This window comes from Aplidium turbinatum, chromosome 7, assembly GCF_918807975.1.
Source record: "Aplidium turbinatum chromosome 7, kaAplTurb1.1, whole genome shotgun sequence".
NCBI lineage: Eukaryota > Metazoa > Chordata > Ascidiacea > Aplousobranchia > Polyclinidae > Aplidium > Aplidium turbinatum.
The window spans coordinates 28,796,141-28,813,472 of record NC_137478.1 but is presented as its reverse complement, the minus strand read 5'-3'; the positions used below and the strand labels follow the sequence as shown (position 1 = coordinate 28,813,472).

Sequence of the window (17,332 nt, the reverse complement as noted above, 5' to 3'; positions counted from 1 at the left end):
CATCGAACCAATCTGGAAGTGGACACTTTAACCATTAATCCACCGAACAACCATTAACAACCACAACCATTAATCCACCGAACCAAATGACTGCACAAAAAAACAATCGTGTTTTGTGCTATCAGCTAGTGTCATGGCTATTAATTGGAATTAACAGCACAGTGTTAGTAAACATTTGTTTCAATCACATTGTACAATTCCATTTTTTTTATAGAGTAGGCTACGTACCTTAGTTTTGCAAGAAAGATCCGATGTTCAAGAACTTGCAATGCTGTACAGTAGTGTACACTTGTACAGGTTCATCAATAATTAACGTTATAACTTCAAACAACTTTATTTAACAAATGGTAGACAATTTTTGAGTAATAAACATATAATATTATTGTCAAATAAATAAATATTTAGGAAAAACAAGTTTTGCTCAATGTGTCCGCCATTTGCGTCGATAACAAGTCGGAGACGCTTCGAAAAGGACCTGCAAGAGTCACGAATAACTCTTTGAGTATTGGCATTTAGCAACTGTTTCTTCATGTGTTTGAATGGGCTCGTCTTTAAATCCTTCTTGAGAACTGTGAACATGGTTTCATAGGCCACGTTCGCCTCCTTTGCCAGTATTTGAATGGATCTCTTCGCACCTTTTCTCTGGTTGCTTTCATAAATTTTGATGTTCTGGCGCTTCAAGGGCCACCTTGGCCTGGTCAATTTTTCACATTTCCAGTTTCATTGTGCCTTTTGAGAGTTCTCCAGACCAATATTCTGTTAATTTTTAAATCCTTGCAAAAATCACTCCTTGACTTTCCCGATTTGAAGAGCTCTACAGTAGCTATTCTTTTATTCAAATTTTCGTTTATTATGGCCTATAAAATTTAGGTCTATAAAATCGAAAAATAAGTTATTCAATTTCTTAACTTTGTAACGATAAATATTTATGTTAAATACAGTTGTTTTAAGTTGTAACGTTCATCATTGATAACCTTGTAGTTTCAAGAATGATCCCCCGATAGCCCAATTGGTTAGGCACCGGGGTGCAACTTTGTAAAAGGTACCATAAAAAATCCCTTTTGAGCAATGGTTTGACCAATCAGAGTGGTGCTGATCAGTAGAGCATGATGATAACGTCACAAATAGTCATTGTTACTGAACAATGGACTAAACAACAACCGCAAGGATGAGTGCTGGAATGGAAAATATAGTTAAAGCTATGATCACATTACCAGTCAATCCTACGACCTTCGCGTCCCCCTTGGAGAATCTTTACGCGCTCCCCATTTTAAGAACCACTGATCTATGCGAAGCAAGCATTTTCTCTTTTACGGTACGCTAGGGACTTTTTGATCTTTTCAATAACGGGTGGTACCGAGACTGAATTTAATTGCAAGTTGTTCAATCATTTTTATAGTGCGCTAAGTAATTTTTACTTAATCGAAAAAATAAAATTTTGCTGGATACTCCACCGCTCAGCGCACAACATATCATTACCACAGGAGACCATTCAAAACTTAAATTTATCAGCGAAAGGGATGCAACCCTCCTGTACAAGGTCCACTTGCTACCTGGCACATGTAGGCTAGTTGTTTTGCTGGTTGCAACGGAGCAATGTGCAAACATCAAAAAACATTTTGCTCCACCAACAGTTAAATTCCCATGTGCTTTTTATCAAGGCACGACGGAGGAAAAACATCGCTACGTTTGCATTGCAATGGGAAGTGAGAAAGCGCCTTCACGAAGCTTTTTCAGTGGGCTGATGGAAACAGGCGAATGCTGCAACACCATTTACTAGTGCCGCACCATCGCTTCAAGAAGCCCTCAGTGAAGGTGTAGAGGAAAACGCTGTTGACATTTCAGCGCAGGGGTATGACTACACTGCCGAAAATGTGGCGCTGTTACAAGAAGTATCCCGTGTTTTTAAAGAAAAGCTAGCTTCGAATATGCAGTCAAACGAATTACACACAGCGTTGCATAAATTTATTAACACACTCTCTGCATCTCGCACTGACGCCTAAATCATTTCTGCCCTGCATACATTTGGCAAAGATTCGATACCCAGGACGAGTGGTGGAAGGCGAATTAAATGCCAGCCAACTTCTACTGTATAGCTTGGCGATGAGTTGGTATTTCAAAAGGTTCAGCTCCTGTTGGTAAAGGACGACCGCCGCTAGGTTTTGCAAGCAAGCCAGCTAAAAGAAAGCGCAACTTAGCCGCCAACATTGCTTTGGACCAGCATAATGCAAGAAGCCATGGGGAAGGACATTAAGCAGGCCGATTGACATCGTTCTTGTTTTACCCGTTACGACCTTGGCTGCCTCATTCTTCACCAGTGTACGGTGACATCGTTTTTGGGTGTTCACATTTTTTAGAAAGTTGCAAATTCATGCTTGATTTGCATAATGATTTTACAATACAAGCCTTCCCTTTGTTCTTTAGTCACAATAGCAAATAACATAGAGGAAAGTATTGATTCTTGGTGTAGCCTACCCAGACTTGCATAAAACGGTTATACCGTACCGTGTACGTAAGGGTCAACGGCCATTAATTTCTAGCCTACTATGCTTTCATAAGATATCCATAATTACAGTAGAATAAAACACTCAATCTACACGATTCACTTCTGACTGACCAACACAACAATAATATTTACCACCAACAGAATCGATAAGGTCACAATTCAGAATACTTGCAAAAAGTTCTTTGTAATAGAAATGCCTGTTATAGTGTTATAGGCTACACCCAACCATTGCAGTAGCCCAGATAATTTACATGGCGGTTGTTCACCAAATCTACATGATAGTATTTATTGAGAACAAATCGTTCTCAGGTTTGAGATTGTCTTATATTAACTTCTCATAATGACCATTGAAATATTTTGTATTAACAGATTTTTTTACAGTAATTTTCTTGCACATGAAGTAATTATTGATAACCCAATGAAGTAGAAATCAACATGAATATTAATGTGATGAAATCATTCAAAGTAGCAGTTGTTATTGAAATATTCCCAGTAGACAAACTAAAGAACACACTAATCCTAATGTACGGTACATTAAGATAGTATTATAGCTTTTACATTTTCCCAGTGAACAAGTTATAGGCCTTTTATAAAAACATAAAGAAAATTTGTAATTTGGTGATAGGGTATAAAGAATATAGCTACTAGCCTAGTGATGGTTTATGTACGAACAGGCATGTTGTAGTTCAAATCCTTCGTGATGACAGGCCATTTCGTGTTAAGAAAGGTGCCAGTTTGAGGCATTAAATTTAAACAGCAAGAGTCACCATGAATCCAACAAGTCCTCACAGAAAAATTTGTAACCAACAGGGTTTTTAATGAATGCAGTTTTAAGCTAGGTTATGTTCACTGGAACATGTGACTGAGAGACAAACTAGTAGAAAGGAATTTGGTATTTTTTGAAATATTAAGGTACAATCAGCACTTTCAAATTTAGCCTAAGTGTGAAGTTTAGTTGTCGGGAGGCTATACCGATTTGCTTTATATTTTCAACTGCCATTCAAAAACGGCTGACCAGTGACCACTGGCACTGACTAATCAGCATTCTAAGCTTTGAGCAGTGCCGCCAACCACACTTAATGAATGGATACCAAATTGATAAACAGAGTACCAAATTTGGAAACACTAGCCTTGATTAGTGAAAAACGCAATCTCACGCTCCACTGACCGTTGAGAACAACATATCACGCTCCACCATATCCGATCAGCACCGCTCCGATTGGTCAGACTATTGTTAAATCTACAATCGCGAGTGAATGTTACAATTAAAATATAAGCGCACAGGTGGCACAGCTTCCTTTGAAGCAAAATATAAAGTTTGGAATTTTTTATGGTATTTTCATTTGATTTAATTATTTTGCCTACTGCACGTAAGCGGCAGTGTAGCTCAATTGATAAAAGCATCCAACTGGTATCTGAAGGTATAGGCTAATTATAAGCACGGCGGTTACCTCAGTGGTTTGATTCTGGATCAAGAGGTTGAAGATTCGATACCCACTGCCGCTGTTGCGATTCTATTCATGCATAACTTACAAAAAGTTTTGTCCCTTTACAGTATATTATGTTCGATTTTTCGTCATGTCGATGAAAACAGTTCGTGCTGCATGGGATGGGGCAGCGCTAATCAAGAAAAAAATATTATTGGTATCGGACATTATCGGCGATAATTTTATCGTTATCGCTTAACTTTTTTGATTTAGGCTATCGTTGTCGCTTTAGGCATTTTTTGTTTATCGTTATCGCTTAACTGAAAGATGAGTTATCGCGCCCAACACTGCTTACAGACATCTCGACAATCGGAAGCTTAACTTGGTCAATCTCTATAACCGGCCGTATCAATGGATCGAAGCTTCTTACAGGTATGCGAAACTTCCCCATGAGAGGCTTTCTCAGTCCTAGGACAAAGATTCAAACCAACGAATGATCGATTCACAGAACGGATTTCATGGTATTGTGGTTTTTAGGTTACCCATGTTATAAATTTCGAAATGCCGAGCAATGTGACGGATTACATCCATCGGTGTGGCAGGGTCGGGAGAGTAGGGCAGGACCACAATGGAATAATTACAAATTTTGTCTCGAAAAAGTGGGAGATCCCAGTGGTGATGCAGATTGAGGTAAGTTACCAGTTCTTTTTGGGCACGTTACCTTGGCCACCACAGCTTCTTGGCTTTTCTTAAGTGAATTCCAGTGATTATGCGCCCGACTCAAGATCAGGCGGCGCTGGTTCGGTTCTTGGAGTGTACGCTTGAGCTACGCATTTTCAAGGACTGCTCTGTGTTCAGCGGCACCAAATGGATGGAATAGTCTCCAACAACAACATTTGAACAATCGGAAAACTTCACTCTGCTAATCTCGGTAACCGGCCCTGCGTTAAGAGCCTCTACATTTCTACAAGTACGGTATGCGAAACTACCAGGAATAACCTATCAAGGGCTTTATCAGTCCGAGGATAAAGATTCAAACAGCATACTGATCACTGAGTCATCATTTTAAAAAGTTAGATCTAAAATAAACCATTTTTACAAACTATTTTTGACTGGCGTATAAATATTTTCGAAATGTCATTTTTGTGAGAGATACTAAAATTTTTCATCTTTGTTAAACCTTCAAGGAAACCTAATAGCGGTATCACTCACAGAGCATATTTGTTGCAGAATTGGTTTTCATCCATTAGGACTCCTCAGATCAAATTTAAACGAAATACATGATATCTTTCAACCTTCTAGGGAACGTTCAAATATTACGTAACGCCTTCGAGGGGGAGGGGGGGGGTTTATGCAAAGCGTTACGTTAGCGTCACATCGGGGGGGAGGGGGTTCAAGCAAAACGTTACGTAACGCTTTCGAGTACGGAATGGTAGTTTTTTGTGCTGAATTCGTGGTGAAAAAGCGTTACATGGGGGAGGGGGGATTGAAAAAAGCGTTACGTTGGCGTTACATGGGGGAGGGGGGGGTCAAAAATTCGGAAAAAAAGCGTTACGTAATATTTGAACGTTCCCCTATATGAGATTTAGCAAATTATGTCATTGAAGTGAATCGTTCAAACGAAGTATTAGATTGGAGTTATTGTTTTTCTCTTGTTTTAGGAGGCTGCGAGAAGACGGGAGGAGATTGGAAACTTAAGCGCCAACATTAAACGGAAGCATGAAATGAGATGGGACAAAAAGACGGAAAACCAACTCGCTTTCTGATGCTTTATGAATGACTCATGTCTGTCCAAATCGATTAATTTATGCCTTGTTTGTAAATCTTTTTCCATTGAATGTTGAAAACACACCGCTGTTCGCAGTTGTTGAGATTCGAGTATCCCAATTTATAAATTTCACAAAACTACCTAGAATGGTTAAAATTCAGGTGTTCTAATAACATATTGGTTGAACTTAATTGATGCCAAAATTAAACCTGCTTTGTTGAGCATGGCACTCCAGAGTCTTTCGAATGTTGACTGTGCGTACACGTTTATTAGCACTGTCATAAAATATTCACACGATCATAACGGTAAAACACGAACACAGATTTATAATTTGCCAACGTTTTGCTTCAAATTTTTGTACATCAGGCCCACTATTTTCTGGTTACTCCATTGGTTCAATCGATCAAGGCATTGAACTGCGGTTTTGAAAAAACGATGACGTAACTCCCAGACTTAGCGGCACCGAATGAAAGGTAACTTTAAACGGTTCAGTACAAAGTCGACTCATTGCAGCAATTAAGCTACAACGCAACTGGACAGGGTAACTTAGGCGTCCCGAAAATCTTCCATACACATGGAACAACAACAGCAATACATAACCGGCGCAACCAAGACACCACAAATGTTTGCGTCTTCATTCCAAGAAAATAGCTAGCCGGTCAAGATAAGCACGCAGTAACACGGCTTGCTTCGAATTTCTGTACAAAACTGAAATACAGTTGTTGGGGCAGCTGTATCAATGCAGTCAGATAAGTAGTGTGGTAAGCTTATGCTCAAGCGTCATCAATCAATCAGCGTAGTTTTCAAGCTCCCTCGTCGCTGCCTATTTCCATGCTGATTCCACTAGCGTCAGAACGGGCATCTGCAAAAGACAAGTAATACTGGTAAGGCAGACTGTTGAAGAAAATTTATAAGTCCGTGTAAATGTTGGCAAATAATGTTATGATCGTATGAATAGTTTGTGGCGGTGTGATGGAGCTACGGGTAAAGCGATGGCCTGGCAATCCTGGTTTGACTTTCAGCATTAGCTGGTTGTTGATACCATACGCGCCGACTTCCCGGGGGGCGGCGCCTCCCCCGTGAATTTATGGTTGAGGGGCAACAAAAACGGTTATTAAAAGTGGTGTTTCAAAGACAAAAACACTTCGCGAAAAAGATTTAGATCATTTAAACGGACTTAAAGAATGCCGAAAGCGAAAAATAGCCTACGTTGCTCTTGCCCGCAAAACAGCAGCTGATCACATGGCTTTCTCATACGGTATCGAAATTTCAAAGTAGATGGTAGAGTAACTTACGCTGCTGGAATAATCACGTAACTATTCACGGCATTATTAAGTAAACCAGCTGAATTAGACGCACTATTTTCAACGAGGTCTTTCCGCTGTGAGATCAACTATGATTCAACAGAACGCATTGTTTTGTTCGCAATGTGCGAGAATTAAATCGAATACCGATAAAAGAAAAGGTGTTTAATGGTCTTGGTCGCAAATATTGCCTGCATTAACGACGTCTCTTACCGCTATTATCACCTAGCTAACCTGGCATCATTGTTTTATGCGGTCGCTAAGGTTTGACATCGACTTCAACGATCGTGGAATGTTACGTAATAAGAACGATTATATCCTACACGCAAAAATAAAAAATAGATCTCCTAAAACAGCTCTTTCCGCTGTTTTGTCTCGTGAGCTTTGCATATTGCTCAACATGTGCATAAAGTTTAGAATTGACAGGAAATTATTAAATTTGAAAATTAAGATTGAATCACTGCAAATAAACGTATTCAAACCTTTTACTTAAGCTGACGCCATTACACAATCCGTAATCTACGTCGGCAATGATTTTGCCGCTGCAAAAATGTGTTCATTTTGAAAACTGCCGAACTGGAGACAACAGCTTGTCTCGTGTTGAGTTGAACCTGTCTTTTAGAGGTGAAAATCACTTGCGCACATCTCAACCTATACTTGAGTCATGACTCGAGTATATACGGTATTCGATAAAAGATTTTCGATAATAAACAGAAAACACTTCGCCGTTGTTAGCACTTTGAAAATAGGTAATTAGCAAAACGAGGTTAATAGGCTAAAATTGATAGCGGGTTTCCACTCTGCTTGAGATCATGATTTTTTGCGTTTTATTTTGATAACTTTACTGTCTTGATCGTTGTTATTCACTCGCATGAAAAGAAAATGAATCGGCTTGTTTTCCAACTGTTCCAATCATAGACTGGTTCCAATTATGAGCTAACAATATCAATTTTTTTACGACTAAGCGTACTGCATGCGTAAAAGTAATCGTTTCAACTAGCGGGTCTAATAAATTCGGTTTGCGACTTAGGTGTCAATAAGTTAATTGAGTAAAATAGCGTTATGGTTATCACGTCATTACTTTTCTCGCCCCCCAAGGTTTTTTAAAAAGTCGGCGCCTATGGACTTGATACACCCGGGAAGAGGTTAGCGGTTTTTAACAAACTGGGTGGGCGTAGTTGCGGAAAGAAAGGCGGTCAAGATAAAGAAACTGGCCACCTCACTTTCAGCAGTGCCGAAGGCTTAGTACAATAAAAACCTTCTCGTCTCCCGATGCTTGGAACTCACTTGTTATCTGAATCAACGTAAAAACGGCTAAATTACAGTGTGAATAACACTTGAATTCTTACCTTCCTCAAACATGTCCTCTGTGCCAGGTGGGGGAGGTTCAGCTTGTTCTGCAGAAACTTTTCGCAAATTCGAAACTACTGACTTAGAAACAACCTCTCGAGGCGGCGGAGTTGGCTCTTTGATCTCCCGGGGACGTAAGTGACGTTTTCCTCGAGCCGAAGCAGCTTTGTTCGACGCAATAATGGGGATGACCGATTGCTGCACTGGCGAGACGTCTGCAGTTGGAGATGGGGGCTCTTTCTGCTTAGATTTCACCACTGTTGTACGGGGTGCAAAATTAGATATTTTATTGGAAAGGCCAGCCTTTGTGCGTGCGGGCCTTGTTACAACATTTGAAGGTGGTTTTGGAGTTATCTTTAGTGAAAACTTTTTCGGGCCTGAATCAGCAGTTGACGCTTCGGAAGCTTCCTTTTCTTGTTTCACTTTGTCCACTCTTTTCCACATAAACTTTCCGAAACTTTTCCCGCCAACCGAAGATTTGGGTTTTTCAGCTTGGCGTTCTTGCATTTCCCGCGTTTTTTCAAATGCGTCGTAACCCGGTGACCATCTCGAGCTCCGGTTTCTACGTTTCTCCACTTTTATCGGATTGCTTTCTTCGAATCTGCGTTTAGGTCTTCTTTCAACTTTGACTGGACTCATAGAACGTCGTCTTTTTGGGCTTTCCAAACGCTTTCCATATGGAATGGCGTCGTGGTGCAAAGGGGATTCTCTAACCCTAACCGGACTTCGTCCGCGTGGTCTGAGATTGGCTTCACGTGGCTCAATACTTTTATCTTGGTAAGGGCTAACTGATTGCATTTTTGAAGATTTCTCTCTGTCTTCCCGTTTCTTCTCATCTTTGAACTTTTCCGTGTCGTTTTCTGTCTGCTGGTGTTTCTTTCTTCCCAGAGAATCGTCATTCTGTTCTTGTTTCAACTTCTTGATCCTCTCAGCGACTCCTTGCAGAGCCGAGTATCGGTATTGCTTCTCATAACCAGGGTTATTTTTGCAGTATTTCTAAAAACGTCATAAATGTTTGTTTTATTATAAAGCTTTTTTCTGAAACTGACAAAACATATCGGCCGATTTCCAATGAACCCAAGGTACCGGAATATATTCCAACTGTAAACATACATTACATCAAACATAAACCATTCATACCAAATATCTCAGATTGTGTTCTCGTTTTTTGCAATGTTCTTCTGCTGCTTCCTGGTCACCAGAATAGTGTTTGCACAGCTGGCAATAATAGGCGTTTACAGGAAACAGAAACTGAGGCCCTGTGGTACCAGTGAATGTTAGATTTTCATTGCAGTTTTCTATTTTTAAATATAAACTTTGCAAGTAGCACTGAGCATAAATAAAAATGAAAAACATGATGCTTAGATGAAACCCTTATAACACAATAAGCTGCACAACAAATACCCTTCAAAGAAGAAACTGTCGCATGATCAAACTTCTCCTTGGTTACGTGTCGCTTGTACCATGGCTTAACATTGGGGTCCATCAGCTGTAAGGTCATTCAAAGATATATGGATAGTATTTGTTTACATCACAATGATCACAGTTCGTGTACTATAACACTTACTTTTCTAACTTACAAATTAGGTTGAAAGAAATACACAAACAACGCCACTGGTCATAGAATGCTACCTTCTTATGTCTTTTAGAGTGAAGGTGGTCCAGAAAATTCAGTAGAGTCTTGCATGTCACATTGCAATCCTTGCAAAAGTGATCCCCCGCGTCTATGTAATCATAATCGCGTTCGTCTTCGCTGCTTGATACATCATCACTGCTCTGCAGGCGCATACGCACAACAATGAGGAAACGTTAAAAATTAGTACGGTAGTGACAAAATGTGAAACAAAAACTTGACGAGGCATCAGCGCAGAGAGCTGCTAAAAGCAGTGTACAGCTTTGTTTCCGACGTTTCATCAACCAGGGTGGTTAACTTCTTCTAGCCTACATGCTGAAACGGGTGAATTAAGATTGGCTATACTTTGTAAGTGAAGTAATTATCATGCCGTTTCCGCTCCTTAATGAAGTCAGTCACGCTCAATGACGAAACGTCAGCAAATTTTGACACAACTTGCAGCAGCCCTACTCGAACAAGTCGATTTACTAACAATCATCAAAGATTTCGACTTTAGATTAATGGATAGCATGGAACATACCATGGTTACTTTGATACAACTCCGTGATAAGAAACACTCACCTCACTACTGCTGTCGCTTGTTTGGCCTGCTCTTTCTGCTGCAAGACGAATTTCTTGTATTTGTTTTTCTACTCCAGCCTAGGAGATCGATAACAAAACCAAAAGTAAGTACAAAATCACAACCTTTGGACACTCGTCCCGAATGATATGCATACCAATAGACCTATTTAAAAGGTTTACCAAGATTTAAAGCCTAAATAATTATGTTTAAAAAATGATGTCGAAAATTATGAAAGTAGAACTCAAGCACTATTTGACACCAAAGTTGTGCTAATTTGTTTATCATCCCTAATTACTATGAAATCCACTGTTTTGAAATTAAAACTGTCAAAAAAAATAAGAGTTTAAAGTTCACAATGCGGCGAAATTCTATCAATTTTACATTATTCAGTCACTATCAAAAACATCAACCTCCAACAGAATTCACGCATATTAGCAAGTGGAAAGGCCTATGATAGATGTCAGGTCTAGAAAAATGCATTCAAATCATACCCGAAGCAACGAATTTTGCCTTATGAGCTCTTGGTCGCCCTGATTGGTCTGTCGACGCTTCTTACGAACAAGATCATCTTGCTTCTTTTTCAGATTTTCTAATTCTGCTTCCAAATAGTCTAAGCGTTTTTTCCTTGCCTTTCGTTCGTCGTTGATTTGTTTTGCAGATTTTTGCCTGTTTTTTTGATCGTCTATCATAGATTCTTTGGAGACAAGAGGAACTACTTTCAAGTTTGGCCTGACATTATCACTGCTCGCTGGCAAGGTTGGCTGGATATTTGGCATGTAAGGGTTAGTTGATAAAGGAGGCTGATAAATTATCTGCTGAGGAATTGTACCAATATTTGCAGTGGGGTATATCCCAGGGGGAGGGGGGTAAACGTACACACCCGCCTGACTGCTTGAAAGTGTTTTGGGTGGAAGCATATTTTGTGGCACAGGTGCAGGCTGAACGTGTTGAATGGGCTCATACATAGGTTGAGCTTTTACCACTTTGGGTGGATTTGGAGCTGATAATTTAGATATTGCAGCACTTAAACTATTTGTGGCAGAGGAACTAGACAATGAATGTGCTTCTTTCGATGAAACTGCATTTTGCACACTTTGAGCTGAGCGTTCAAAGTCAAAACCAATAGCTTTTAATACGTTTTTTAAAGCATGTGTGTTAAATCCTCCAGGAGTAACACTATCAACAGCGTTACTTTCTGGTCTTGGAATTTCAGAAACTACATCCTGAGAACGACGATAAGCATGCTCCAAAGGGTCATAGGTTTTTTCACTATTCTTTACTGAAGTGGAACCCTCACCATACAAAAATGTGTCTTCATCATCCAGCTTCTTTTCATTGGCAGATTTTTTAGATGAAAAAGCTGCTTCTTCGCCATAAGAGATTGCTAAGGACTTGAGAGTGCTAAGATTTTGACCACCAACAGCTTCTGGATTAATGTAAGCCCTTATTGAGGACTCTCTTTTTTTGGCTTGCATCTCCTTCAAGCCATCTTCCAATGACTTGTTTTTATCCAAGGCTGGGTGGAGGTAATTACCTGTGGTTTCATCTTCTGAGTCTTCTTCCCATTTGGAATACATTGATAAAAGTAATTCGTCTTCAGGTCTTCCGTGCTTTCCTGAACCAGAGCGATGTTTTGAATCGACAGTCCGAGCCCGACTATCATGAGATTCACTTGATTGATGCTTGTGGGGTGAATGACGAGCTTTAGACTGATGAAAAGGACTTCGACTAAGACCTGGAGATTTCCTACGATCAACAATAGGTGAGCGGCTCTGTCTGCGATAAGGAGATCTGCTGTGTCTTCGAATCGATGAGCGGTTTTCTCTGTCATAAGGAGACCTGCTATGCTTTCGAATTGGTGAACGGCTCTGTCTGCGATAAGGAGATCTACTATGTCTGCGAAGCGGTGAACGGCTCTGTTTGCGATAAGGAGATCTGCTGTGCCTTCGAACCGGTGAATGACTCTCTTTGTGATAAGGGGATCTGCTATGTCTTCGCATGGGTGAACGACTCTCTTTGTGATAGGGGGATCTGCTATGTCTTCGCATGGGTGAACGACTTTGTTTGTGATAGGGGGATCTGCTATGTCTTCGCATGGGTGAACGACTTTGTTTGTGGAAGGGGGATCTGCTATGTCTTAGCATGGGTGAATGATTTTGTCTGTAATGGGGGGATCTGCCATGTTGTGCATGAACAGGTGAACGACTAAACCTGCGATGAGGAGATTTACTGTATCTTCGATCAGGTGAACGGCTATATCTACGATGTGGAGACTTGCTGAACTTATAACCAGGATTTTGATGGCGGTGAGGAGAATTCCTAAAATCTTTTCCAGAAAAAACTTTATGCTCATGTTCTGCACGTCTTGTATCTACTTCTGGATGATACAACGGCTTTCGACTTCTAGATGGAGACCAATGTTTTGCATCATGTCTGAGATCGGGGGGCGGAGAACGTCTTGGGGGATACATCTTTTCATTTTCAGGTGGAATATACTGACCACCTGGAGACCTTTCACGATTTCCAAAGCCCCTTTCGTTAATCCATTGCTGCGGTTGTTTGAAAGGAAACATGGGCACATCATGGGGAGCCCATGGACCACGCTCTTGACCATGGTGAATTGGCATCGGTCTTTCATGATGGATTTCTTGTCGTTCATCTTGCATCCTAAAAAAAATCTTTTGATAACATAAAAAACATATCTATGACAAGTTAAACTTTGAAAACACTCCAAAAACTTACCTATTTACCTACTAAATGCACAACCAGAATATTCAATTTGGAGAATTTAGGCAGTATTGGTACAATAGAGTAATTTCCTATTTGCCGTGTTTCAACTAACACCAGACTTGAGACACTGTTGATTCCGCCTTTCAACATCAAGCAATGTGCATATATATCTTCATTTGATCAAAGCATTGAGGATTTTTCAAAATGCTAACCCCTGTGAACAAAATCTTAAAACAAATGCTTCTTCTAGGTCTTGCATTGAGACAGACAGAGCTTTTGTTTTTCCAGAAACTCGTCTAAAACTTTATTTAGTAATCTGGCCACGACAAAATCAAACGCTAATTTCTTGAATAAATACTTTCTCTGATTCTAGTTAACATTTGTTTTCAATTTTAACTCTGTTAATACTATTTTAAACAAGTTGGACAAAATCTTCCAATTTGTCAAAGAATGCAGCTACCATCTTTGCTAGCCTATCTTTTTTCAATATCCTTTGTGATAAGCAACTAAGCTTTTCTTTTTTAAACTCTACAGCAACAAATAGATGTGTATCTCTAAAATTCTACACAGCAGTTGATTCTCAGCTTGTTTCAATTAAACCTGAACAAATAGAAAAACCTTTCTATTTGTTGTTCTGAAAAATATTTTCCTTCCATGTAGTTTCTGTGTTCGAGATCTTTGTTTGTATGACATAACTATTGGCAATCACATTAACTTGACATTCTCACAAAAGCTTTCGATGCTTATGATACAGCTGTGTTCTGGAATAAAGCCCAATAATATTTCTGTGTTACCAATCAACAACCAGTAAAATGATGATTCTTGTTTTTAAATTAATTTTCGTCTTGATGTTAATTGTTGGCAGCATCATTTCTTGCTCAATAAGTAATGGTTTCTGTTTGGAATCAAGTTTAGCGACCAGTAACACAGACACAGCATTGCAACCTTCTTCAAATGAAGAACAGCTCAAACGACTCAGGGCCAGGAAAAACAAACAAGCCAGGTACTTTGCTAAAAAGCATCAAAAGTAAAACAACAACAAAGCAATGAAACTAAGAGCACAGTTACATTTTATTGTTTAACATTGTTAATAACTGTGTATTGTTAGCATAAAGTTACACATCATAGACAGCTAGTACCTTGTATGATATTGAAAATTTGAAAACGGTACTATACACTTACCCACACCTTCTAGTGAGATATCATACCAAATATATACAATACTTCAACTGACAACAATTATACAGGCCTCGAAATTCGTTTTTGTTGACGGCGGACAAACGTGTCCGGTCTGAGCAGCTATCTCGGCGGACAAATTAAGTCTCACGGCGGACACACCAGTTTTAACGTCGATCGTCATACTTAATCACTTTATCTTGATAAGTCTTCGCCATTTGAGAACCATAGTTACGGTTTAGGCTTTTTAAAATTTCAGCGAAGTCACTCTATAAGGCTTTCATCATACCAACGAGGTGCGCTTGAAGAGTCAAAGCGCCGTGTAGCACTGTAGCTGCTAAATATGATGATGATGATAATATGATGATTGTTAAAATTTTGAATTTTATGGACTTTGTGTCTGATGCAAATAAATAATAAAAAAATAATCCGCCGCATAACTGATTAACTTCCACCTCCGAGGTCGTATGGCTTCTTGCGTCACAATGCTCTGGGCACGAGTCGGCAAACTTCTACACTAACGCTATTTTCTACTGTGCGAAGCTTCACTAGGCTTTTTTTCTTTAGGTTTATTTTTGCGTGTCATGTGAGCGAAGTGACGAAAAGAGTAAACAAAACATTGGAAAAAGCGCAATTACATTTTGATCTCTCCGTGATGCGGTTGCCTCTCCAAAATAGTATCAGTATTCCACGAGATCACGACAGGCTCGGGGCTATAATCAGCGCAGTCAGGGCCGTCCAGGCATATGCGCATGAGAGCTTCCATAGTATCGATCTTCAAAAACGTGCGCCAATCTCCACGCGATCATTGCTTGTCGTTAAGATACGTAATACCGAGATCTACTCCGTGTCTTCTCTCCAGACTGGCTAATTGAGGGAAAAGCGTAAATGCGCGCTCTTGTTTAACGATAAAATGTGCGATTTCAAACAACCTCTTAATTTTGATTATTTTCGTTGTCACTCATATTGTCGAGGGCCTTGGTGATCGGAAATTGATGGCTTGGAGTATTGTCGGCCAGATATGTTGAAGCTGCAGCCATATGAGGTAACGATGTGTTGTGATCTTTGACAGAGCTAATCCTTACATTCGTTGTTCCTTTAATATATGCGTCTATCACCACTAAATTTCCTAGTAGTAGGTTGATTGCCCTTATTCTCACTTTCAGAATTTTTTCTGGGTCTTTTCTTTCTTACTGTAATACCAAAACTTAAGTTTTGCTGCATCTTGCTGTAGTAACCTACTCGTACTATCTAACTTTGTGACCAACATTGCCTTTTCAATATTACTTGGAGATCAAAGCCAGACATTGTGACATAAGACTTGAACTAAGTTGGGCGTGATTAGTGTGGAAGTAGCGGTCGGTACTCCCATCGATTCTTAGCGAAGAATTCACCCTTGTTATGCTGATTCAATGTCATCAATCGTAGAAGCAACGTAAAAATCGAAAGTTTTCCTGCTTGAATGGAAGCTAAGGGATACAGATACAGTATTAACTTTTTCTAGATGCGCGCTGAGAATGCGATAATTTCGCATTCCCAGCGCAAATTATATTCTTGCAACAGTTGCTCGTGCTATAAATGACGATTTACATCGCTAGTTCCTGCGTTATTTCTCGGCGGACAAATATGACCGATCTAGAGGGTACTTCCCGCGGACATCACATGCTGTGACGGCGGACATGTCCGCCGTGAATTTCGAGGCCTGATTATACATTTGTGTGATTTGTTTCATTTTTGAGGTTTCATAAAACATTAATTTTCAACAATGAAGATAATTTTTAATACCAATTAGACACCAGGTTTTAAACATATGGCAACACTGCATTCTCTGAGAAAACGTTTAGGAGTACACCATTTTTGTAAATGATGTGTTTAAAAAATGGCATTGATAACATCCGTTTTTAATATGAATGAAACATATCTATGATACGTCAACATAGGGTTGTAAAGGGGTGGAAAGTTTCCGGGAATTTTGGAAACTTTCCGGGAATTTTGAAGGAGCCGGGAATATTGGGAATTTTCATTTGGCATTTATTATGTTTAAAACATTTGTTAAATATTTCATCAATTAGAAAAAAATATCAAAAACCTATTTTAAGCATTTCTTATTTTCTTTAATTATTATAAACATTAATTTGGTGTTAATTAAGAATGAGGCTTATGCATACTTTTTCAATATTTAAAAAAAATACTGATCATACACTCACACCAAGGTCCGCAATAGGCTCGCAAATGAAAGGGAGGAAAAACTAGTATCAGTCAGGTCAAACTTGGCATTGTTTGAGCCCTGTGAAGACAAGTCAACTCAAGTTGAAGTTGACTCTGAAGTCGATGACGCTGCCAGAACAATCATTAGTACATCACCTGAAGAAGCCGTGCCGGAGGATATGCTAACCGGCAGCAACTAGAACAACGACTTTGTAACTGACTCAGTTTCCAATTGTTTTTCTTTGCAAAAAAACAGATTGGTGATGAATCATTTTTGAAGTTATTAAACTAAACCATGTGTTTGTATGTTCTTAAGTATTTTAGTTATACAATATACATAGTACTATTATTCTAAACAGTATAAGGCCATTATTTTCCTGTTTCTACATCAAATTAAAATTGTTTTGAAAGTTTCCCAAAATTCCCGTTAATTCCAAAAATTTCCATGGAAAGTTTCGGCTCTGAAAATTCCCGGGAATTTTGCAACCCTACGTCAACACTAATTAAAGTATCGGTAAACAATTAAATTCATACCTGGAAAAATGATCCATTCTGGGGTTCGGGTGACTTCTTAAATCATTTCTGGGTGCTTGGTGGGCCGCTGGTCCACTTTTTTCATAATACACGTCATTTCCAACAGTAATTCTAAGGCCTTTATCCATGCTATT

At 39.4% G+C, this 17,332-nt stretch overlaps 2 protein-coding genes across 2 annotated transcripts in view; one reads left to right on the top strand and one right to left on the bottom strand.

The window, feature by feature from the left end:
• Positions 1-6,024, top strand: part of LOC145774886 (putative ATP-dependent RNA helicase DDX28) — a 22,116-nt gene extending 16,092 nt beyond the window's left edge. Inside the window, exons 12-13 of the mRNA XM_082586216.1 lie at positions 4,471-4,623; positions 5,595-6,024. Coding sequence (XP_082442342.1) covers positions 4,471-4,623; positions 5,595-5,699 — 258 coding nt within the window. The 3' untranslated portion in view covers positions 5,700-6,024. The remainder of the gene's footprint in view (positions 1-4,470; positions 4,624-5,594) is intronic.
• Positions 5,956-17,332, bottom strand: LOC145774884 (uncharacterized). The gene is made up of 8 exons (XM_082586215.1): positions 17,199-17,332; positions 11,042-13,217; positions 10,550-10,627; positions 9,988-10,131; positions 9,760-9,844; positions 9,496-9,614; positions 8,355-9,351; positions 5,956-6,563 (listed from the first exon to the last, which is right to left on the bottom strand). The coding sequence occupies exons 1-8, from the start codon at positions 17,324-17,326 to the stop codon at positions 6,505-6,507; spliced, it is 3,786 nt and encodes a 1,261-aa protein (XP_082442341.1). The 5' UTR covers positions 17,327-17,332; the 3' UTR covers positions 5,956-6,504.

What these genes read in the sequence shown, in the direction of transcription:
- LOC145774884 (XM_082586215.1), bottom strand. Translation starts at nt 17,326, where the DNA reads ATGGATAAAGGCCTTAGAATTACTGTTGGAAATGACGTGTATTATGAA. An exon ending in GACAGTTTCTTCTTTGAAGG is followed by an intron (nt 9,615 to 9,759) that starts GTATTTGTTGTG and finishes CTGGTACCACAG; the next exon opens with GGCCTCAGTTTCTGTTTCCT. An exon ending in AACACAATCTGAGATATTTG is followed by an intron (nt 9,352 to 9,495) that starts GTATGAATGGTT and finishes TGACGTTTTTAG; the next exon opens with AAATACTGCAAAAATAACCC.